This window comes from Amborella trichopoda, chromosome 2, assembly GCF_054954075.1.
Source record: "Amborella trichopoda isolate Santa Cruz 75 chromosome 2, AtrichopodaSantaCruz75HAP2 v2.0, whole genome shotgun sequence".
In the NCBI taxonomy this organism is placed as follows: domain Eukaryota; kingdom Viridiplantae; phylum Streptophyta; class Magnoliopsida; order Amborellales; family Amborellaceae; genus Amborella; species Amborella trichopoda.
This window is the reverse complement of record NC_142337.1, coordinates 6,370,302-6,396,641: the sequence shown is the minus strand read 5'-3', so window position 1 is coordinate 6,396,641 and position 26,340 is coordinate 6,370,302. Positions and strand designations below refer to the sequence as shown.

At 33.3% G+C, this 26,340-nt stretch overlaps 1 protein-coding gene across 1 annotated transcript; it reads left to right on the top strand.

Annotated features, from left to right (window-relative positions):
• Positions 1-9,575: 9,575 nt before the first annotated feature.
• Positions 9,576-16,109, top strand: LOC18443149 (E3 ubiquitin-protein ligase WAV3). Its single transcript, XM_006853343.4, has 2 exons — positions 9,576-10,235; positions 14,005-16,109. Exons 1-2 carry the CDS (start codon positions 10,053-10,055, stop codon positions 15,946-15,948), a joined length of 2,127 nt encoding a protein of 708 aa, XP_006853405.3. The 5' UTR covers positions 9,576-10,052; the 3' UTR covers positions 15,949-16,109.
• The last annotated feature ends 10,231 nt before the right edge of the window (positions 16,110-26,340 follow it).

Genomic DNA, 26,340 nt, shown 5'->3' with positions numbered 1-26,340 from the left:
GGGATAGACATTCTAGAGTCTTTACCTTGCTTTTGATTACCTGTACTGCTTGAGTATGAATATTTGTCCATGGTGGAGGGTTCTTTTTTAGTCTATCATATAAAGGTGAATCTAAGGCAAGGTTAGGATAAAAATCACTAACATAATTCAAACATCCTAGGAACCTTTGAAGTTCCTTTTTATCAAGTATTTGATCAGGGAACTTATCAGCAAATTGTATTGATCTATCTATAGAAATAATGGTTCCATGATGGATCATATGACCTAGAAATCTAATATTGGTTTTGAATAAGGTTATCTTTTTGGCTGAAACAACCAATCCAGCATTTTGGATGGCATGTATAAAAGTATTAATGTGTTTAATATGTTGATCTATAGATTCAGAGAATATTAAAACATCATCAATATAAACAATCATGAAATGATGATAGGCATTAAAAACATCATTCATTATTTTCTGAAATTCTGATGGAGCGTTCTTTAAACCAAATGGCATAACGTTCCATTCATATTGACCAAACGGGACATTGAATGCTTTTTTATATCTATCTTTTTCTTGGATTTGTATTTGCTAGTATCCAGATTTCATATCAAATTTAGAAAAGATACAAGCTTGAGCAACTCTATCTAATAAATCTTTTTTATTATGAATAGGGTATCTAATCCATTTTAAAACTTTATTTAAAGGTTTATAATTAATAACTAATCGATGAACTCCTCGTTCTTTTTCAGCATTCTTATTGACATAATATGCTGCACAGCTCCAAGGAGAGGAGCTTGGTCTTATGAGCTTTTTATTTTGGAGATCAGCAATCTCTTTTCGACACATGTCTAATAAGATAGTATTCATTTGTATTGGTCTATCTTTTGTAGGTATTTGTTTTTCATCAAATCCTTGTTCATATGGTAAAGTAATAATATGCTTTTTCCTTTCCCAAAAAGCATTGGGGTGTTCACTGCATATTGAAGTTTCTATATGCTGTTGTATTGATTGAATTTTTTGTTGAATTGAAGGGGTTTGTATTTGTTCTTCAATAGACTTATATTTAATTTCTTGTTTTAGCGTACAAAGAAATCTTTCTTTATTTTGTAACTGACTTCTAACATGATTTAATTCTTTTACTTTTGGTTTATGTATAAAATTAAAATGTATTGGAATATTCTGAATAGTTGAAGATATTCCTGTTTCATCTATGGTTAAAGGATATAATAAGGTAAGGAATGGGACTCCAAGTATTACAGCTTGGCTTAATCCTTTTACCATAATGAATGGTGTATCAAGACATTGATGGTTGTTACAAACGGAAGCATTCGATAATTTATATTTGATATATAATCTACTTCCATCTGCTGTGTTTAGTATTTGAGTAGTCTTATCAAAGCATTTTGAAGGTACAAGTCCTTCATTGATGCAATTTAAGTCAGCTCCATAATCGATTAGAGTTGAGGTTTCCAAACTATAATCTTTTGCAACAATAATCTTAACTTGGACAAACCATTTTTGTATTACTATTTTGTCTATTAGATTAACAGAAGGACTAGTTACTATTTGTGGTTTAGCTTCTGAAGATTCAGGAATATCTGCTGATGGATTTGGTTCATATGCCATTAATTGGTCAAATTCTATTTCATCTGTTTCTGAATCTTGTTGAGATAATTGTTGTAATTCTAATGATTTAATTCTATTTTTTAATTGAACTATTTCAGTCTTTATTTCTTTAATTTCTTTCTTGAGATCTGAAATTGTAGGTTCTTTTTGTTGAGAAGTGTGTTGTTCACTTACTATTTTCATTATAGAAGCAAAATTGTATTCATCAGGAGATTTATTAAGAGGAAGTGATTTTGCTTTATTTTTTGTGATAGAAATAAATTGAGTAATGACAGCTCTTTTTTCATCTGGATCAATAATTTTGTCAATAATGTCCAGGATGAAATTATCTTCTTGGTTAAGTGTGTGTACATTATGTGTTGGTATAGGACAACTACAATCATTATCTTTCATTGAATTGGATGATTCTGTATCTGCAGAATTAGTGGAATCAGCAGATTCTGTCTACATGAGATCATCATCTTGGATTTAATCTATATGAGAACTAGTAGAAGTAGAGGATGAAGAATCATAATTGATTATATTATATAGTTTTGATTTTATTGTTTCATCTAAATGTAATGATTCTATTTTCTTTTTTAATTTACATTGATGTTTATAATGTCCTATTTTACCACACTTATAACATATTAGTAATTTTCTTTTACCTTTTGTATTGGGGGAAAACTTATTGATCGGTTTTCTTTTGGATTTTTTATAATTTTTTTTCTTATCCTTATTTTTGGATTTATATTTTTCCTTTTTATATTTTTTCTTTTTCTTATATAAATTGTCAGGCATATTTTTCTTATCAAGATAATATCCAAAATGTTCACAAAAGTCACCAAGTTCTTTGCGTTTAGTGATTTTTTGTTTATCCAGTTGTCTTTTGAGTTTCATATCTGTGCATAAGGCTAAACCTTCAGCACATATTTCTGCGGAGAGTTCTCCGAGTGTATATGATGAATAGACAATATATATATATATATATAGGGAAAAGATATGATTAGCCCACTAGCTCATATGAATATATGAGCCCAATGGTCCAGATTGAATATGGGCCGATCAGACGATCACAAATGTCCGATGGTATTTGAATTTTTTCTACAGATCCAAATCACTTGAAATTTTAGTTGTGTGTCCTTCTCATCAATGCGCACCTAATAAAAAAACTTATTTGTAAAAAAATATGACCAAGATACCCTTTGAATATTTTCGGGGATATTTTGGTCAATTTATTTCATATTTTGGTCAATTTATTTCATGCAAAATAGTTTTTGATATTTTTCAAACATTTACCTATATTTGATAAACACAAGACTAATATTTCAAATAATTTGGATTTATAGAAAAAAAACTAAAATTCAAATACTATTAGACATCTGTGATCGTCAGATCGGCTCAGAATTAATTTGAAACAATGGGCTCATATGTTCATATGAGCTATATATATATATATATATATATATATATATATATATATATATATATATATATATATATATGGAAAACACTACGCAAGGCCTATAGACGAAAATAAATAGTGATTTCGTCTACTCTCATCACCATCCAAAATTCATTCGTAGTCACGATTGTCCGGTAGTGTTTTATTTTTCATTTTTTTTCTACAAATTAGAATGATTTGAAATTTGGAGCGTATATTCATCAAAAATAGGGAAATCTTCTAAAATTATGTAAAAAAATATTTTACTTAAAAAAATTGATCAAAATACCCTCGAAAAGTTTATGGGGTATTTTGATCAATTTATTTTTCACGGATAATTTTTTTTATATTTTTATTAGATGCGTCTCAATAAGATGTACATACCTTCCAAATTTCAAATCATTTCGACTTGTAAAAAAAAAAAATGGAAAATAAAACGCTACTGGACAATCGTGACCACACAGTAAAATTTGGACGGTGATTAAAATAAACGAAATTATTATTCATTTTTGCCTATAAGCGTTGGCAAGACTTTTTCTATACATATATATAATTGTATTTGGTTAACTCGTCCCAAATCAAATTATGGTATAGTTGGCGGGACAACCCTTCAATATGTACGGAGAGAACGTAAAATGAAAATAAAGATTTAAAAAATTATTTACCTGAAATAATTTAAAAAAAAACAAACCAACAACTTTCTCTCTCTTTCCTATAGTTTACCCCTTTCTCTATCCTAAAGTTTTTCTTATTTTGTCAGGCGACCTTATCTCTACCTACTTTTCCTATTTTTTCTCCCCACAATCCCACTTGGCATCACTATCCCTCTTTCCTTGTCAACAAAATCTCCCTACTTTCTCTCTCCTACCGTGAATCTCCGCAAATCTCTTTCCAAAATCCAAAGTCCATAAGAATAGGCCTTCTTTCCATCCTTGTATAAGAGAATTTCCATCCTTTTAACCAACTCAATAAAAATGGATTTTACAGGATAATCCTCAGATAAGCTTTTAAAAAAAAACAAAAACATACCACCTATTTCCTTAAAAAACTTACAACATTTCAAATCCACCTTCAATTCCACCTCTCACCTCCTAAAGAATAATAACAATAATAATAATAACCCATAAAAAAATAAAAATAAAAATATTTAAATAGCCACAAGATTTCAAATCCACCTTCAATGCCCACCTCCCACTTCCTTAAAAAAAATAATAATAATAATAATTAAATATCATCTGTAACACGTTCCGAATTGCATTATTTCTTCAAATTGACCTGATAAGGATCATCATGTGCAACAAATCCTCTTAATCTAAGAATAGTATTTTTTGCCATGGGACCCAAGATGCAATTTGGTCCCACAGGACCACCAAGTCCATATCCTTCTAAAAAAATTCTTTAGTTTTTTATTTGCTAAAATTTGTTTAGGAGGCATACATGAAAAGGTATTTGAGTGGGAGAGGTAATGATAAGGTGGTTGGCAGGTGAGAAATGGAGGACAGAGAAAAAGGGTAAAGCCATGGATCCCACTCACCATATTCCAAAACAACAAGTCAGAAGAGAGAGATTCCACTGCCCACAAAAAGTCCCCTTTCTAGTATTGGAGGCACCCCTCCATTATTGATCCTTATTTTCTACTTCATAAAGTTTTACCTTTTCACATCTTATCCCTTTCCAAGATAAATAAAGATGGACTGTCTATAATGCCTATGCTGCCTAGAGAGAGAAAAGAGTGAGAGAGGTTTCTTTCAATCAAACTTCGTTTGCCAAAATAAGTTGTATTATACGCAAGTAGCAACGGGTCGGGTCATGTCTCGTCCTAAAAAAAATTTATGGGACTTGATCGAACCTGATTGGACCCGGACCCTGATTGGACCTGAATCAAAATAAAATATATATATTTAAATATATCTAAATATTATGTTAAATTATATACATTTATATCGAATAGTATTTGGGTCGAATGTTTGGACTAGGACCCAACCTGCTATGTCCAATTTTTTGACCCGTACCCAGATCCAACCTGTCAGGTCAAATTTTTTAATCCATACCAAAACCCGACTTGCCATGTCCGATTTTTGGACCCATACGTTGACCCAACCTGTCAGGAAAATTTTTTGGACCCATACCTAGACCCGACCCACCGGGTCCAATTTTAAACCCATACTCGAATCCGGGCCAGGTCCGATCGTCGATCCCTGGTCGAGTCCCCCCTCTTGGGATGTAGGTTAGAGAGAGGAAGGTTTCTTGCGGCCTCTCTCTTCTTTTTTTTTTTTGTTTAATCTTGGGTTTGAGATAAAATGGGGTGCCTTTGATTCCTTTGGCCAAGAGAGGGGGACAAATTATTCTTTGACAATGCTAGTACATACTATTCATTTATTCCCACGAGTGATATTGCAACTTGAGATAATTTTATAGATTGAAACCTTGGCGTCCACTTAATAACTCCCACATGATTATTTTCAAAAAGGAAAATGCGTTTTGAGTTGTTTAACACTTATCTAGCTTTCTAAACGTTAGACTATGTACATTCAATTTCAGGATGTTATTTATTCATGCTCACATGGTGCATTTTGGATTTTATTTTATTTTTTTCTCTTATTTTGTTGGAAGCTGGTCTCTAGGGCGGAGAAATCCAATGCCCAGATTCAGGGATCCTAAAAATGCTCCTATAGTGATATTTGTCCGAGGGTGTAAATAAACAATGTGCTCCCCAAGAGCACGAAATCATTGGACTAAAAATAAAGTACGCATGGGATGTAACCAGGGCATAAAGATCAACCTATTATTTTTTTTAATATCGGTATAAGTCTTCCATTTATGAAGTAATGGAGCATATGGGTAAGTGGAGTTTTTTTTTTTTTCCTATAAAGCGGTGGGGGAGAAGGCCCCTTGCCTATTTTCATTAATAATAAAAAGAAACACAAAATGCAGCTCATAATTTTACAACTACGCAGTAGGGAAATTGTCTGATATCATGAAGTAAAAAAAGAAAGATATAATCCAACGGTTTAGAGTGTTAGCATAAGAGGAGGGTACCTTTATTAACAAGTGTATCAGTTACAGTATCTTTTTAATAAATACAAATAATGATTTGCCCACTATTTAAGTTGACAAGAGAAAAATTACCTCTTTTTTAACAAGTGTATCAATCACGTATCTTTTTAATAAATACTTATAATGATTTACCCACTACATAAGTTGACAAGAAAAGGCAAACAGTTAACATGCCTCTGATTTCAAAATTAAAGGTCAAGATATTTCATACTAATTGGGGTCTTAAAGCTGCAACACGTTTGTTTTTTTCCCTTTTTTACCAAAAGATGAACTGCAATGCAGTTTCTTCGTAAATGACGAGCTGACTTTAAGCTTTTAAAAAAATGGCAAATGACCCACTCTTTCTCTCTCTCTCTAGCTTTTTGTCTCTCTATAAAATATCAGTTATCTCTCCCTCAAAAGGTGAATTCACTTTGACATTTTCAAATAACAAAGCATCTTAATCTCTTTCTCCCTCAATCAATACCAGGAAAATTTCAAAACAGCAACACGCGGTAACAATGGAGCAAATTCACCGCCTCCTTTTATGGGTATACCTGACACCTCATCGGACTAGGTCCTCGTGGCAATGGACTCGGGCTTGACGGCTAGACCCGACCTGGGTCTCATGCTATATTTCGGGACCGAGTCCTAGGCTCCCATGGTTGTCACCCTAAGGCCAGGTGATCTCATCTGTAAAACCTAGGCTTGGGCCATAAGAATTGAGGTGTGGATCAAGCCAGGCCAGACTAGGATTTCTCTGTTTTTTTTTTTTGTTTTTGTCCTTTTTTGGTTGAATTTTGTGATGGTTTCTCTTTTCTTTTCTCTCTTTTTTTTTTTTTTTTGTCCACTATTCATTTATAGTTCCAATAAAGTTTTAATCTTGCAACAATAGAAACAAAAAGTTAATCATGGTAATGAATTATCGGTTGTTTGGCAATGTGCAATATAAAAATATAAGGCTATCTATTTAAAAAGTTTCATTCAACATAGTTTGCTTAAATTTTTTTAGTCAGAATATCTAAAAAAAAATGCCAATAATTTGAATAATATAGTAAACATATGTACCAAACAACTAACAAGTTAATATTATCCAAAGTAATATTAATTTCATATAAGGTAATATATTTCAAGTAAAGCTACTTGTCATGCAAATAGGTCATATATATTTATATAATGTGTATAAATATATAATAGTGTTTTGAAACATGGATTGGTTGAGTGAACAGGCCGTCCGAGAAATTGATCCAATACGGCAATCTAGCCTAGAGAGACAAATAAGGAAAAAAAAAAAAAAAAATGTGGCAACTAGGCGATCCGACAGCGTTAAGTTACATGGTTCCCTGACAAAACTAGTTAATTGTCTGACATAACCCACTGGTTCCCGCCGATTTCCCATCCGAATCGGCCGATTTCAATTTAGATCGACATTTTTCCAAACACTCATATGTATATTTTATATGCCAAGCTTGGGCCAACGAGGTCCAACTTTTAGACTAAGCTCACATCTCAAAACAATTCAGGCTAGTCCTAGGCCCAGCTGGAGAAAAGGGGACTGGCTCAGGCCAAGTTTAGGCCCGCTTGAGCCTGACCAGTCCGAAGCCCCAAGAAGAGGCAAAGGATCCCCAATTGTCCCTAATCACTACCAGTCAACAAAAGAATAGCAGGATTGTGTGTGATTTTGAGAGAAATACTGTATAACAAGGTCCTGCACTCCCACCCAATGTTTAAAGACCTAGATCAAAGGGGCAAATCTTTCACCCATAGATCTGTATCGGATTGCTAATTAGGATCTGGTGTAGATCGGTCCAAATTTGTGATCAAACAATGTTAAAATAAATAAATTTTAAAAAAGTAAATAGGGGATCATAGGGTGGAGATTGAGAGTGATATAATAAAACATTAGATAAGTTACAGAAAAAAAAATATAAGCTACTTTTTTAAGGGCAATTGAACTCGGATCTCTACCATCCTAGAACCAATTTAATAACAATCGATTCCTATTCAAATCGAAATCGCCTACCCGATTGGCTAAGAAGAGGGATGCTTTCATGGTATACACTTGGTAAAACCGTGGTCCCTCATGTCATTGCCACATGGACTACGATGGGCTGAAAGTAACAATACAAGAGACATGATCCCAATCCCACTCTCCAACTTCAATGGTTTGTTGTCCCAAATTTTCTCATATTTTTATAGATTTTTTACAAATTCACAAGATTAATTTGATGAACACACACTTGAGGACTATGATCGCTATATTTGAGGTACACTTCAAAATTTTACTGGAAAATAGTGTTTTGACACAGGAAGTCTTTGCAATGAGTTACTATGTTCATGCTCTTAGCTGTAGAATTTGAAGCTCTCAAAATAATGTAAATATACGAGATTGACGGTTCAGAATCTTGCCACAAGATGGACCGTTTTTAAGGTTCAATACTTGAAAATAACTTTTTTTCCAAATAATAATTTTCGACTATATTTGAGGTACAACTTTATAAAGCCGACGCCCAACAAAATATTTTGAAAATAGATAACGCACAAAGTAATTTTTCTTTATTCTTTAGATGTCATCCACATTTTTTTTTTTTGGGTGATAGGATTTGAGCCTAATTTAATATATGGTAAAATTCATGGTATATGAGAATGGAAAAAATTCCTATAAGATTGCAACTTTATGCCATAGAAGTAAGATGCACCTCAAAAATCTAATAATAAATATGTTTTCTAAATTGAAATTTTTTTTCAATTTATCATCTTGATATCGGATGTTTGTATATAATGAAAAAAATTTGAATTTCAAGCCTTAAAATAGTTCATTTTGTAACAAGCTATCTAGAAGATTTATTTTCAAAATTTTTAAGTGTTTATAGATATCGGATATATACCTTTTTTTTAATTTAAAGTTTCATAATTAGAGTTGCACATGGATTAGGTCTGCGGTAAAATTTAAAGGTGTGCCTTACTTGTATAGTGCTGAAGGGCCACCTCAACAAAAAAAAAAAAAACCTTTTATTCAAAATAAAAGGAAAAATTTTATATAAGGTGTCAACATAATACTGTATAAGTAAAGTGCATCTAAAAAACCCACTAGAGAAGGTTGTTCCTATGCAGAAAAACCCTCAAATCAATCATCTTGACCTCGAGATTCTTAGACATGAAAAAAAAAGGGTTTTTAGTCATAAAAATTGTTCATCTTCTGACATATTTTTTGAACCGTCCATTTTCAAGATTTTCAAATGCATATAGATCTGGTTGATTGTCACTATTTCTAAAACTTTAAATTTCATAATAAGGAGAAACAATATATTTTGATATCATCCCAAGGCTTTGCCACACCTAAAGAGAATTTTTGTTATAGATTTGAGGTGCACCTCACTTCAATAGTATAAGGTTGCTACCTTATACAAACCTCACCCTTATCAAAACTCTTATTTATATTAATTAATAAAAAAAAAAACAACACATTATGATTTGCAGTTGCAAGGGCAGTTATTTGCCGTCAATAAATGACGGCGTTTGAAACGTGCTCATACTCCAGCGTTTAAAGAAAAATATTGGTTCATTTTCTTATTATTTTCGTAATATTCTTTTACAGCGTAATATTCATTTTTGACTCTTTATATAAGTTCGCATTTGATTCCTGCATATTTTATGAAGAACATTTCGCCTTTTCCCGATGCCCTAGAAAAGCCAGGCCGCTCTCAATATATTCCTCTCTCTCTCTCCCTTTCCCTCTCTGTATCTCTCTCTCTCTAAATCCATAACACAAGTCAAACCCTAGCCTTTCTGAAATTATAACTTTATGGAAACCTAGCTTTTCTCCTGAAACCCTAGCTTTTCCCGGGGTTTCATGGCGACGGAATCCTCGACGGAATCGACGATTTCTCAGATTCCGGCTATTCTAGTCCTGTCTATGAATCAATCGGATAAGGCTTGTTTTGTGTGAAAAAGGAAACCCTAATTCGTGGATTTGGAGTGACAATGTCGTTTTCATGGACTAAGCTGAAGAGATCTATGTCTCTGTTACTTCGCACTAGAAAGGACGACGATGAATCTGAAGGAGATCGAGCTTCTTCGACGGTGGACCCTGAGGTGCATTCAAAAACGTCTATCCCTTCATCATCAGGGCTTTTGTTTAACAAAAGTGGAGGTAGATTATCAAAGGTGATGTTTCATTTCTGGTTTTCTAAGTCAGATCTGACTGCATTTTGGTTGAATTCCTGAAATGGGTCAGTTAGCGTTTTGCCTTCTTGTCTGGGTCCTTTTGGTTGCTTTTCCTATGAAATATGCAAATTTGGGATTTATCTGCTTGTCTTTGTGGATCATTTTGGTCGAGTAGCTGAAGAATAGCGTGAAATATGGTGTTAACTGCTGTGCTGTAATGTAATTGGTGTTTTATCTGCTCTGTCTAGATAATTTTTGCAGTTTCCTGAATTGTTTCAATTGATCAACTTGTGTGATGTATATATATTAGGCTAACTTTTATCTTCTGTATATATATTGGCATGACTTTGTACATTGGTGATTGGTGTTAAAGCCTCTGCTTCCTAGGCTTCTGCTTGTGTGTTTTAGGTTCTGTTTTTAGACCACATTTCTGTACAGCACGTCAACCCAGAGGTTTTCTCATTTTCAACTGAGAGGCCCGACCTGTGGGTCCTCTCCTTCTATCAGTGTATCTTTTCTCCCCTTTAATTCAATGTTAACTTTATCAAAAAAAAAAAAAACTTTTATCTTCTGTTTTCTGGCGATGCTTTCATTTTTTCTGCTGATGCTTTCATTTTTTGATATCCATTTAGAGTTTTGAACTGTTTACATAAATAATATCTGTTCACATTTTGGGATTTTGGGACCATTTTGGAGATTTGAACAGTTAAATATATAAGTAGTATCTGCTCGTTTCGGTGTAAAAAGGTAATTCCTCATACAATGTTAGAGGTCTATGGATGTTTTAATGAATTTCCCATGTTAAAATGCAAATTTGAGTTTTATAATTCCGTATTTCATTTTCTTGGATTGTGTTGGAAGATTTGTCATATGTAACACTTGAAAGGGGGATTTTTCTGCTTGTGTTGGGTATGTGGTTAGTTAGTTTGGAGGATCTTGCAATACAATGGATATGGTTGTTTCATTAGTTATGTTTGTTTTTGTTTTATTGTAGTTTGTATAGATTGGGGAGCACACCCTTTTTGTTTTTTGTTTCACAACATTGTTTTCGTATTTGCAATATTATTATGTTTATTGAAAGGGTAATGTGTTTCTGTTCATGCTTTGATGTTTACAGAACAGAACTTAGGAATCTGGTCTTCTGTTCATCTCTGTGTTTCTGGTATAAAATTTATATCTCATAACCTTTTTAAGAGCTTTTGATGGCGTCTTCATGAAACCCTACAAGTTCCTTTTACAGTGAAGTATCTCTCTATGGAGAGGGGAACATTTTCTCACTTGTGAAACCATGTGTCAACATTCATCCGAGATTAATAATTATAAGTGTATTTGATTACTATATGTTTTTTGACATTCATATTGAGATATCAACACAGAATACAGCTCTTGTACTGTGTTTAGAATATTAGATTTGGAGACTGAAAATTATATAGATGGGACTGTGGGACCTTTTCAGTGTGTCATGTTCATTAAAACAGATAGCTGAGATTTGATTCCTTTAGATGGAGTGCTCTAGAAAGTGATTGTTAGTAACTTTGTTGACAATTAAGTGATTCTTAGTAACTTTGTTGACAATCTTATATTGTTTTGTACATTAACTATGCTAAGAAATTCTTTCTTATAATTCTTTCTTATATCAGTTCTTGATTATTTTTTATAAATTCTTAATGTGATATACAAAAAGAAGTGGGCGAAGTGGCAAATGTGACTTATTTTGATAAGTCAAATGAGTACAATGTATTTTTTTTTTAATTTAATGTGGGGATATGTGCTGCAGATGATTACCTGTATACATATATTTCATGCTTTGTACACCCTAGTGATTGTTGGTCCCGGATTTTTCTTTTTGAGTTTATTTGGATATAGGTAAATTGCGACAGTTTTTAAGTGCTTACGAAATTGGTGTTTGTTAAGGTACCTGAAAATATTGATAGGGTTGTCTCCGAACCAGCATTCAGTTTTGTGGACCTGAATGTGCTTTTCTTGCCTTGCATAAAAAGGAACTTTTGTTTTCCCTAGTATTTTCAGATGGGAAATCTATGATGAAAAAAACTCTGTTGTGTGTCCTTATGCCATGCTAAGCTGCCACCGTTTTTCAATTTTAACTTTGCCCTACTAAAAAAGGGCTGCTTGTCCTATTATCTTTGTGGGAAGATCTAAAATTATATTATCAGCAAACAAATTAAATTGCCTTTTAGGTGCAGATGCGAGGCAGATGCCAGAAGTACCCTGCGAAAAGTTTGAAATTGAGTCGAGGATGGTGGGAAAACTTGGAAAGTAGCTTTGGTTTTTATGACAAGACAATTTTTTTAATGCTTATCTACTTTTTGACTGGCATTTCGTGCATTTGGTATTGAACTTATGTAGTATGGCAGATCAGAGTAATTCGAAATGCATTTGTTTGTTGTATGGTGCTTTTTAGGATTTCTAATTTTTTTTGTGAAATATGTTAACTTGATTTCTAATATTTGAGAACTACTTCTTGTGTCAATTGGTAAATGTTGTTCTCATGTTGCGGGGGCCATTTAGTGAATTTTGCTCTATTATAACTGCTGTTATATACTCATTAGGAAAGTGCGTAATGCAGTAAGCAGGCTTATTTGTTTTTTATCCATGTGTTCTTGGAATTAGTTGGAAGGGTTGTAGACTTGAAGTTTCTTAGTCACTTGCGGTGTTCGATTTGTTTAATCTATAATTGGAAAGGAGCTCAACTTTTTCATCCTTGATATTTCAGAGTTCTTTGCTTAATAGGATTTTCTGAAGATGTGTTCCTCTTGCTATCAGGAGAGGATGTTTTGGCCCTTGCTCTCTTGTGTCAATCTTTAGTAGCAACCTTGTTACGGTATTTGTCCTCTTAAATGTTTTAATTATTTGAAGATGGATTACACCATTGGCCTGGTGATGTTAAAGAGTATTTACTATGCACTTCTATGTTCATTGAGGTTCTATAGTTTTTATGAAATCATTTTGTGTCATAGGAGATGGAAACCTTTGGAAGGAGTGGTTTGGCCATCAAATTATTGCATGTGGTGGAGGGCATATTGCCTCATAGTAATATTGAAGTTAATTCTTTCATGTTGAAGTCTATTTTGAAATGCATATTGTTCTATGAGGAAATTATTGTTGTGGCTTCATAAAACTCGTATATTCAGATTCTGGCTATTGTGAGTCAGGGGTATTTAAATGATGTAAAGTGTGTCTATAAGCACTTTAACAGTATTTAATTTAGTTAAGTCCCTTTTTGTGAAATTCCAGGCAGTTGCATTGTGCGTGTTTTTTCTAGGCGAGATTTATTGTGTCCCATTATTTGTTTTGGATATAATATGATGATGAATGTATTATAGGGTTATGGATATAATATGATGATGACTGTTTTATAGGCTTATTATTCAATAAAATTGTCTTTCTAGAATCCATAACATATTACATTGTTTATGTTCGAAGTAGTTTGCGGCTGATTTTTGTGCCTTTTCTCTTGAAAATTGTTATTTTAGATTGCTCACAACTTTTCTGAGTTAGTATGCTCGGTATCATAATTACTCAAGAAATGTCAGGTAATCAGGTTTTACACGGATGATGATAATCTGGATCTGTTTTGATTGATGCAATTGAAATACTGAAGCATCTTCTTGTATTCACTGTGTAAATTTCGTTATTGAATCTATGCTCCTTTTTTTTCATAATGAACTGCCAATTGTTTCAGTGCCTTGCCTCTGAATATCATCCACTGATATACTGTTTTTCTCCTTAACTTCTTCCGAAAAAGCAGAAGATATGTGCAATATGCCTTGGGATGATGAAGCCGGGCAATGGGCATGCCATCTTCACAGCAGAGTGCTCCCACTCCTTCCATTTTAACTGCATTGCCTCCAGCTTCAAGCATGGCAACCGCCTCTGTCCTATGTGCCGGGCCAAATGGAAAGATATTCCCTTCCAATCCCCCTCTCCTTCTGACCCCCTCCATCGTAGGTCCCGTGTCAACCCCTTGGTGGTGGAACCTGCCACCTCTTTTCCTGACCTTAACCCCCACCTTTCTCCTCACCGAACCCACTACGACCCCACCGACCCTTACACAACCCTTGAGCCCGAGCCTGACTCCTTCTCTGATGACGAGCCCTTAGAGCTCACCACCGAGCCCAGTACTGAGCTTGCCGCTGTATCAAGAAGCCGAGAAGCCATGACCATTGAGACCCACCTTGAGTTCCCAGCTGTACCTGCTTCTGAAGCATCTGATGCTTTCACTGTTTTGGTTCACCTACGAGCCCCATGCCTGGCCTTTTCCGGTGAGTCCCTTGACCGGGTCCCAATTGACCTGGTCACTGTGCTCGACGTGAGTGGTAGCATGGCAGGCACAAAGCTCGCTTTGCTAAAGCGAGCTATGGGTTTCGTGGTCCAAAACCTTGGGCCCACCGATAGGCTGTCTGTTGTGGCATTCTCGTCAAATGCAAGGAGGCTGTTCCCTTTGACAAGGATGAGTGAGCAGGGGCGGCAGAGGGCTCTGATGGCGATCAATGGGTTGACATCGTGCGGGGGTACCAATATTGTGGATGGGCTGCGGCATGCGGCCCGCGTGCTTGAGGAGCGGACACGAGCTCGCAACCCCGTCTGCAGCCTTGTGCTCCTCTCCGATGGGCAGGACACCTACAACTCTGTAGGTGCCTCCCCCCACAGCTCCACCCCCTCTGACCAGATCCTCTCTCTCCTCCCTCCCTGTCTCAAGCGGGCCTCACACGAGGGTTTGGCTAACGTCCCAGTTCACACATTCGGGTTCGGCTCTGATCATGACGCCAATTGCTTGCACTCCATATCTGAGGCCTCTGGGGGGACTTTCTCATTCATCCAGGCTGAGTTGGCAATCCAAGACGCATTTGCTCGGTGCATTGGTGGTCTACTTAGTGTTGTGCTGCAAGAGCTCAGGGTGGAGGTGGGACGTGCCTCACCGGGAGTGAGCATTGCATCGGTGCAAGCAGGTAACTACACGAGCACGGTGAGTGACGACTCAGGAATGGCCACCGTGCATTTTGGTGATCTCTATGCTGAGGAGGAAAGAGATTTCTTGATTCAGTTGAGGCTGCCCTCTCTCTCTCTACCCTCCGATGAGCCTGTGGGGGTCCTGAAAGTTGGTTGCTGGTACAAGGACCCCGTGACTTTTGCAGTCATGAGAGCAGAGGGTAAAACGGTCAGTATTCCCCGGCCGGTAAGTGTGGGGCCTGACCAAAGGCTCACTTGTGTGAAGGTGGACCGGCAGCGGAACCGGCTACGGGCTGCCGAGAGCATTGCCGAAGCACGGGAGATGGCAGAGCGTGGTGATTTTGAGGGGGCCCATGAGGTGCTTGCACGGCGGCAGGCAGCTATCCGTGCTTCACGGGCTGCCTGTGCTGGTGACGGGCTCTCGGGGCTCCTCGATGTCGAGCTCGGGCGCATGCGGGACAACATGGCGACCCAACGTGTGTACGAGCAATCAGGGAGGGCATATGCTCTTTCAGGTTTGAGCTCGCACTCATGGCAGCGGGCAACAACGAGAGGGGGAGGCGATAGCAGTGAGGGGTATCAGACGACAGCAATGACAGAGATGCTCGCAAGGTCGCAAACGCTAACATTTGCGTCGGCATCGGTGTCGCTTTCAGCTCCATTGCCCCCAGAGGGGGTCCCACGCCGGAGGCTAGCGCCGACGAGGTCGTGCAAGATGCCGTCAAGGCGGTGGGGCGGGTGAATAAATATTTGTCTTTTGTCTATTTGTTTGTGATTTTTGTTTTTCTCTTCTTTGGGGGGTAATTTTTGGATCTATGATTTTTGTCTTCCTTTTCGCTAAGCGAATCTCTGAATTTTTTGTGGTTGTATATAGAAGAAAACATAAGGGGAATTATGGCATCATTGAGTTTCTTCTTGTTTTTTAAGGATTGAAGGGAGAGGGAAAGGGACAAGGAAATTAAAGAGAGTCAAAAATAAAAATCACTTAGCTAAGGTTTTAAGTTGATTTTGTCTTATATTTTAAATCTCTTTTTAAATAATTTCGAATTTATCTTTGGAAAAAGTTTGTATAGAGCCAAGGCTCTAAACAATCAAATTAAAACCCACATCAAAAATTTCACTAGAAGAGGTTCATTGGTGCCCAAATATCTTCAAATTGATTATCTTGAAATCAAGATGTATGGACATGGAAAAAAATAGATTTCAAGTTTTAGAAATAGTGCTCTCGTAATGTATTTTGGATCATCGATTTTGAAGATTTTCAAGTTTTCATTGATATGTTTCATCTATATTATTTTCAAAGCTTTGAGTTTTTATAATTAAAGATGAAAAATATATTTTTAGGCTATTACGAAGATTTTCAGTATTGTAACTACAGTTCTCGACTTTATTTGAAAATATGCCTTACACTTTGTTTAGAGCACCGGCTCTACACAAACGGTACCTTTTTATCTTTTTCTTTGAAAAGTGGGTGGCCAAATTGATTCTAGTTATTTAAGCTTCCTCTCTCTCTAGACTACCGGGATCGTGTGCGTTGCAATTAAATATGAAATAAATGATATGCAATAAGAGAGTATGTAGATATGAAGTAAGCAATTATGTGGAAAATTGTTCCATGCGGGCTGGACTGCATTTCCACATATGCGGTCTAGAAAGTGTAAAAAGATGGATGCAAGTTGGTGTTTTATCAGCAAACAATGGAAATTAATGGTGCAAATGTGTTTTATTAAACTTATTATTTTTAATTTTTAATATTTTTTTATATTCGTAGTCTTCATGATAGAGATTACATGTCCTTAAAACTTAAGTCTTCAAATCTGGCTCAAAAATTAAGAGGCCCGCCTTTCTACATATGCGGACTTGGCCATATAGAAACTGGGTACTAATGCAAATGATCATGTAAACATTGATGGGGATAGTACATTGAGATGTAATAAGTGATCACATAAATAACAAAAAAAGAAAATAGTGAGTTTTTTATATTTGATTGTACTAATAAAATTTTGTCATTGTTCCTTTGATATTTGGCCGTTATTTTGTCCCCTTAGGCTTTGAATCTAAACTATTGACAATTCCATAATTGTACAATGATCGTATTGTCACTTTCTTCTCGTCCGTATCATATTTAATGGTTATCTTTTGGGATCCTACACACATGTGTGAGAGAGAGTTTTATAGGATCATTTCTCTATAATTATTTATTAGTGAGAGGCACCTGCTTCGCAATCTTGTCAGAATTTTTTTATTAATAATGCATTAATTGATACAAATATTACGAGATAATATATGAGGGACTTTCTATAAGGAGATCCTTTGTAGATGGACGTAACAATCATTCCCATTTATTAGATGTCAAATTGGATTAACGTAACAATCATTCTCATTTATTAGCTGTCAAATTGGATGGTTTGGGGTGAGTTATGAAGTCCGGGAATTTTTTTTTTAAAAAAAAAACTGTCTATTCAATGACACTTTTACAACCAACCAATTTAAAATTTAAGGGACAATATTGATTGTGACCTCCATGTACAAAAGATAAATGATTTGAAATTTAAGGGAAAAAAATGATTGTGACCTCTATGTACAAAAAATAAATGATCTCTTTGCATACAATCCCAACATATTAAATCAGAAAGTAGACCATGCCTCTCTCTTTATACTTGGTAATTAATTATTATATATAAGTTTGGCAAATTAAAATATTTATGTGAAATGTAAAATAACATATAAAAATTAATATAAAAATGAAATAACATAGAGATGATATTATTATGATTATACTTCAATTACAAATATTTTTATTAATTGTAAACTAACCTAATTAATATAAATTAAAATATTCTTAAATAAAATTACGTTTTGATTACTATTGATAAATAATTATAGAATTATAAGATATTTTTAATATTTTTAATTAATTTTTTAATTATTATGATATTTATCAAAATTATATAATATTCATAATATTTTTAATTAATTTTTTGATTATTATGATATTTATCAAAATTATATAATTAATATTATTTAGGCAGCAACGGTTTTATCATAGTATAATGCAACCACACTTCTAGAAAATCATGCTTGTGTTATTTGTATGACCCAAACTTTTGCACACACTCTCTCTTCATCTCAATAATCAATCCAAAAAAAGTTTAATTTGAACCCTAGATAGGGTTAAAATGAATCCCATTCAACAACGAATGTAGACCATTCATTTGGTGAATTTCAAGATCTTAATCCTTATAAACTCAAAATCATTTTTTTCCTTTTGACCATTGTTCATCTAATAATAATAAATCCATCTAAAAATTTTGGAAGATAAAATATCATTTTAAGTCCTAGATCTAAGCATCTTATCAAAATGGATGGTCTATGTTAATTGGCCTCAAAAAATACTTTGTAAGTTATGTTTTCAAATTTTCTTTTTTGTATTGTTCTTTAGAATGAAAAGATTGTATATTTTAAAATTTGGATCAAACAAATGGCTCTTATATGGTTTTTGAAGATTGTTGCATTATGTTACTATACTAATATTGTATGAAATCACTGCTCAATATTATTTATATTTATCGCAATTTTAACTTTATAACAATTACTATTACTTTGTTATTATAATAAACTATTTATATAATTATTATTACTTAATTATTATAAAAAATAATTAATTATAATAATTAAAATATTATATTTTAAAATGCTTTAAATTTAATTATTATTGTTCATATACATACAATATATTTCTAATATCAACAAAAAAAATCTCAAAGTAAGAGAATATAAAGTGAGAAGATAGTTATTTTTTTTCTTTTTCATCAAATACATATTTATACTCACATGAATATAATATCTAATTATACTTATAGGTTTGTAATATTTTTATTATATTCAAATGTTATTCTATTTATTTATGTAATTAATATACTATTCAAAATTCCTATTCTATGAGTAAATTATCAATGTATTTATGCATATTTAATTCAAGTCATTTATATTTTATTACGTGGTCTAATTTATACATATTAATTTATATTTATTTTATTGGAATGTTAACTTTATGAATGTTTTTACCAATACAATAGTATGTTCAATTACTAATTAATCACCTTTGAGTGATGAGAGAGAGAGACTCGTGAAATAAATGTGTGAATCCCCATCTTTAGGGGAGAGATGGATGAGAGAGAGAGAGGGAATGCACATTAATTGGGAGAGAGATTTAAAGGATTAATATGGTATAAATTAAATCAAGCTTGCAAATTGGAAAATTCAAAAAGCAGTTGTCAAAATAATAATGGGGGACCTCTTCTTGTTTATTATAGAACTAGTGTTGTGCACGTGCATCGTAAATTATACGAAATATTAATTATTGAAATAAATTTTCAACCTTGGAATAACATTTTCAAAAAGTTGATTATTGTATATTGTAAAAAAAAAAAAAAAAATCGAGTATTGAGAGATAGAGACTTGATGAATCCAATTCTACATAATGGCAGTTATAAGATAATGCTTGTTTAAATTTGCTTATAATCCCTTTATAAAAAGTCAATCTAAAATTTAAACAAATATGTAAAAGATTTGCTTGGTAAACAATAAAAGTTGAACCATGAAGAGAGGTAGACCGCAAAGCACAAAAAGTGATGCATCTTCATAGCAAAATTTTTTTGTTTTCAATTTACAGTCGGGATTTTTTAATTGAAACATAAATATAGGGTCTATATTCCCTACTGAATTACTCAAAAAGTTAAAATAAAGAAAAATAAAAAATTAGAGGAGTAATGCTCTTTTTCTTTTATAAATTTAAAAGTAAGTTATGTTATATTTTAAACTATAAAGTAGTTATTTGCACAATTTAATATAAATTTAATTATATTATCTATCTATATAAGTTCCAATTTTGGTTATTTTTTTCTTTTACATTTTGACGGCAATTAATATAAGAGTGTGGTTTGTATAGAGCCTAGGCTCTAACTAATCAAAGTAGAGCCTACCTTCCAATATTGTCGAGAAATGTGGTTTTGATATTGATAATCTTTGTGATAGTCTTAAAATATATTTTCATTTTTATTTATAAATTTTAAAGCTTTAAAAATAGTGTAGATCGGCAGATCTATGAAAACTTGAAAATCTTGAAAATTGACGGGCCAAAAATGTGTTACAAGATACACTATTTCCAAAACTTGAAATTCATTTTTTTCTCATGTCCATGAATCTGGATGTTGAGATGATCAATTTGATGATATTTGGGCATCAAAACAACCCCTTATAGTTAAGTTTTCGAGGTAAGCTCTAATTTGATTATTTAGAGCGTCGGCTCTATACAAACTTTTCCCTTAATATAATTCCCATTAAATGATATAAGGTCTTGTTTGTTTTGCACGCAATCCCTATATAAAAGGTAATTCTTAAAAGTAAACACAAATGTCAAAAGTATGTTTGGGATACAATAAAAAGCTAATCATAAAGACAAATAATTAATATGAATTGGTAGTAATTGTCTTTTTTTTCAATTTAGCTTTGGATTTTGGAAATTGAAGAAATAAAGACGAAAAATGCAAAAAAAAAAAAAGAAAAAAAGAAAGAAAGCGAATGAATTCTCTTTTTATACTTATAATTATAAGTTATATTATATTTTAAATATAGAATAAATCTTTGTGATGATATTCTATAATTTCAAATATATTATTTAGTGTAAATTACGTGGATGTCCTCCAAATCTCCTGTTATTATTAAATTCCCTCTAAATTTTGCAAATTATGTTCACACCCAAATGCCTCATTTTTGCTTTTTTGTTCCAAACTTAGCCTTTATCGGACTTTCAAGATTCAAAAATAGCCATGTTCAATATTTAGTTGTATTTCAAGAATTTTCGGACCACAACGTTAAAAAATTAGCCACAAACCATTAAAATTGTATATTTAGATTTTGAAAATCAGTAAAATTTTGAAACAAACTAAATTTTTATTTTTATTTTTTATTTTTGTTTGTTTTTAGGTAATTTATTGGGGAAGATGGGCCACTACCCAATTTTTCAAATAAATTAAGAGTTAGCTTTTTGAAAAGGAAAAAGTTTATATAAGGATGCCTTATAATGTAAAACTATGGATGCCCCTCAAAAATCCATCGAAAAAGGTAGTTTTAATGTTTCTTTTGATTGATCATCTCGACATCGAGATGTATGACTATGAAAAATAAAAAGATTTTAAGTCTTCGAAATAGTGTATTTTACAACATATTATCTACACCGTCCACTTTCAAATTTTCATAGGTTTATAGATCTACTTGATTTTAACCATTTTTGAAATTTAAAATTGTATAGTTAGATATAAAAATAGATTTTGAGACAATTCTAAGAACATTTACATCAAAATTATATGCCATGATAAAATTTGAAGGTGCAACTTACCTCTACACTTACGGATGCATCTGTATGCAAACTTGATGCAGATAGAAAATAACACGAGCACATGGGAAAAAGAAAAAGAAAAAGTTGAGAGCCATATCTCAAAGTCTGAGAAAGAATCCACCCCAAAATAATCTCTTCACGAGACCAAGTTTTATTAACTCATTCACCAATTTACAATGAAGGGAAATGTCCTTTAAATAGACTAAAAAAATAAGATAAACACTTTCCTATTTTATCTCTCCTCCCTATTTTCTACGTCTTAACCTATGTTTTCTCATCCCTATTTTCCTCTCTTAAATTTATGCATCACCCATGTTTTACAATTCACGTGCGACCCACGTTTTAGCCAAAGTTATTGTTGAAAAGATAAACCCCCACCTTTTACCCTAATGAAAAAGATAAATCCCTAGATTTAATCTTATCCTATTTATATTTCTAAACTAACCACCCAATTGATAAATATCAATACATTCACGTACAAAATAAACTCTCATCTAAATATCCCTGCGCACCTTAGCTATTCTTGTATTAAAGATAAACTCAAAAATCCTAATAATAATAAAAATTAATTTTTTTTGCATTATTCTCCCGAGGTTGGGAGAAGTTCGACCTCAAGCTAAAGCCAATCAGTATCTGCTAATTGGTGCTACCTCAAGCTCAAGCCAATCAGTATCTTCTAATTGGTGCTATCTCAAGCTGAAGCCAATCATTATCTGCTAATTGGTGTGACCTCAAGCTGAAGCCAATCACTATCTGCTAATTGGTGTTTCGCCATCTGCTAATTAGTCAATCCTACCCTGCGTATCGATACTTTTTTTTTCAATTTTTTCAAGGCTAATTTCTTTTTCAATGTCTTCAATATTTTCAAGACTAAGTGTTTCAGGAGTAATTTTTCAATGCCTTCAATGTTTTCAAGACTAATGTAAGACTCTTTGCCTACAATTGTGATCTAAAAGTGTCACACCCCAAGAATTTACAGTACTGTTATTCCTGAGATGTGACAGACAAAACATATATACATCTATTGATAGGACAAATTTACAGTGGCGAGGTCTTACATAGTAAATAAAGAAAGTTAGCACAACAACAGTATCTTCCAAGGTTGATCTTGATTAGCACTCAAAATGAATCCGTAGTTATCCTGAAAAAATGTTTACCATAGTTTGATGAGTTTGGCTACTCAGTAAGTGATCATCATAATCCTAAAAATAATCATGATTGAAAGATATCAATATTTTCTAAAATGAGATCTATTAACAGAAATGCATCAACAGTTTCACTTTCAATAAATGCATAATTAAGTATAATCCGAGTAATTGAAATGCTTATAACACTTTTAACGGCAGTACATAATTCAAAGGATTTCACAAAATACCCTACTGGCGTCCCAAGTAGGTCACCTATATACCCCATCAGCGTCCTGATGGGTCCACTTAATCCCTATCGGCGTCCCAGATAGGTCCACTTAATCCCTGCAGGTCCACTTATACCTCACCGGCGTACCGGATGAGTCCACTTAATCCCTACCGGCGTCCCAGATAGGTCCACTTATACCTCACCGGCGAACCGGATGAGTCCACTTGCATACTTAAATTATTTCTAAATCTCTTTAAACATTCGAAAGCAGCAATATCATGTACTCAACATATCACTGAAATCATTAATATGAATTTCACTTAAACCATTAATAACAGTCACTCTCTATAACATTTCAAAAATAACCAATCAAATATTTTGGGCTCAAATTTAGAAAGGTAGCAGTTTGTAAAGGCATTCTAGCATAATTGCCAATTTAATATGTATAGAAAAACTCTTATAAAAATTCAAGAATACGGAATTATCACAATTTATGGGATATCAATCCACAAATAAACATTTCACAACAATACTATAATCAATTGCAAAAATGTCAATTTTTTTAAATAATAAGGCAGTCATTTGCACATGAATTTTACAATGTCTAAATATTCAAAACAGTAGAAAGAAATATCACAATTTTATTAAAAGCAGAAATATCACATTTATTTCTAACAATAAACAAGAAAAATAAATAAATATATTTTTCTAATTTACAGCATTCAAAATTTCTAACATAGATAAAATATCACAATTTTTATTAAAAAGATTATTTTTCAAGATAATGAGGTCACGTGCGCATAAAATTTATCGCGCCTAAAATTCATGATAATAAGCTGAAATAATTATTTCATTTCATTTTTAAAAAGAATGGATTATTTTTCAAGACAATGGGGTCACTTACACACAAAACTTATAAAATAAAGATCCTGGACGGAAATATCACTATTTATTAAAAACAGACTATTTTTCAGGAAGACGATGTTACTTACCCACAAATACTTGAGAAGGAGCTTCCGATAAAAATTTGGCTAGAGAGAGGAGTTCACTGTGTTTCGATTAGAGAGAAAAATCTCATAAGTTTTCTAAAGTAGGAGTCATCATCTCTCTGAATTTAAATTCTACTAATATATTATTTTATTATTTTATTACGTTACAGGTGTGAGAGTTAGCTTACGCTTTAAACGACTAAAGCCCACGTCCTTTAGTGGATGTGGCAAGAGCAAAGAAGCAACAAAGCTTTTAAACGAAAAGCTTTGAAAAGTAGAGATGGTCCCTAAGGACCATCATGTTCAAACGAATCATCATGTATTAAGAGTTTATTTTCTTCTCTTTTTTTTTTTTTTTTCAAAAGTTTAAGATTGTTACAAAAAGTAATTGTTGAATATGAGCTTGGGTTGATTATTCCTAACTAGGAATTGGTCGAGCTCCAAAGACGCACCATATGTAATCGATGAACACTTTTGACAATGAAATTTTGGGAGACCGATTTAATATCAAAATCTCGTGGTCACTCTATAGGACGTGGATCTGTCCTGTAACTTTTTTCATTATGCTTGATTGGAATTACTAGATTGTCGTGCAATTACTGGTGCAAGATGGATGTGGTTGCGAGCACCTTCTTCACTATGAAAATTGCGCCAATTGTTGCAACCAACTGTTGCATCCTCATCTCACGTAATTCAGTTTAAAAATCCATCCTCTACAGCTTTATTCAAATCTTCTATAGCTTGTATCCAACGATCATCCATAGCAAGAACTCCTGTAGATCTAAGTAGATTTAGATCTAACTTGCTCTGTTACCAATTGATGCAGAGAGAAAACAATAGGGGAAAAATAAAAAGAAAAAGTTTATGTAGATCTAAGTAGATTCACATCTAACTTGCTTTGATACCAACCAATTGATGCAGAGAGAAAATAATACGGGAAAAATAAAAAGAAAAAATTTAGAGAATATACCCTCTTTCAAAGTCCGAGAGGGAATCCAACCCTAACTTTGGAAAAATAAAAAGAAAAAGTTAAGAGAATATACTTTCTTTTGAAGTCTGAGAGGGAATACGCCCCTAACTTGCTAGGTTTGAGAGGGAACACACCCCTAACTTGCTAGGTCTGAGAGGGAATCCACCCTTACCTGAGAGGAAATCCACCCATAACTTGCTGATACTAATTGATGCAAAGAGAAAATAACACTTGCTCTCATACCAATTGATGAGAGAGAAAATAACACGGGAAAAATAAAAAGAAAACGTTGAGAGAAAATAACACTTGCTCTCATACCAATTGATGCAGAGTAAAAATAACACGGGAAAAATAAAAAGAAAAAGTTGAGAGAATATACCTCTCAACGTTTGAAAGGGAATCCACCCTCAAATAATCTTTTGGGACCAAATTTTATTAACCCATTCACCAATTTCTAAGGGAAATATCCCTTTAATAGACTTAAAAAAAAAAAATAATAATCACTTTCCTGTTTATCTCTCCTCCATATTTTTTCTCTTAACCTATTTTCTCTCTATTAAATTACGTGCCACCCATGTTTTACAATTTACATGCCACCCACGTATTAGCCAAAGCTATTCACATGCCACCCACGTTTTAACTAAAGCTATTGTTGAAAAGATAAACCCCCACGTTTTACTATTGAAAAGATAAACCCCTACATTTTACCCCAAATAAACCCCTTAGATTTAACTTTGTCCTATTTATACTCTTAAACTAACCACCCAATTGATAAATATAAATGAATATCAATTCATTCACGTACAAAATAAACTCCCACCTTTATACTTCCAAACTAACCACCCAATTAATAAATATTAATTCATTCATGTACAAAATAACCTCCCACCTAATTATCCCCGTGCACGTCAGCTATTCTTGAGTTAAAGATAAACTAAAAAATCCTAATAATAATAAAAATTAATTTTTTTTTCTCTGCATCAAAACTGCACCCTTTTGAAAATATGAGTGAGTGGTGTCAGTTAGATTGGAAGCCATAATGTGGTAATTAGATGTGGGGTGCTACCACAACGACCCAACTAAATTTAAAATTTTAGTTGAGATCTCCAATTAAAAGAAAACTTGCATTTGTATTTTCAGAATTTGCCAATTTTTTTTGAAATCAAGGTTTTAAAAGTAGCAAAGGTCTTCTTTGCTATTTAAATAGCATCCTTATCCGAATGATGACTATGCGGTTATCTTCGTCACTTTAAAGAAAGACGGGGATAGCACATATTAAGAGGGAGAATATGTGTTTTAAAGAGGACGGATGATAAAAACATGAAAAAGTTTATATAAGGTTGCAATCTTCTATAGAAGTAAGGTGTACCTAAAAAATGTAGTAGAAAAGAGTTTTATGAAATTAGATAACTTTTCAAT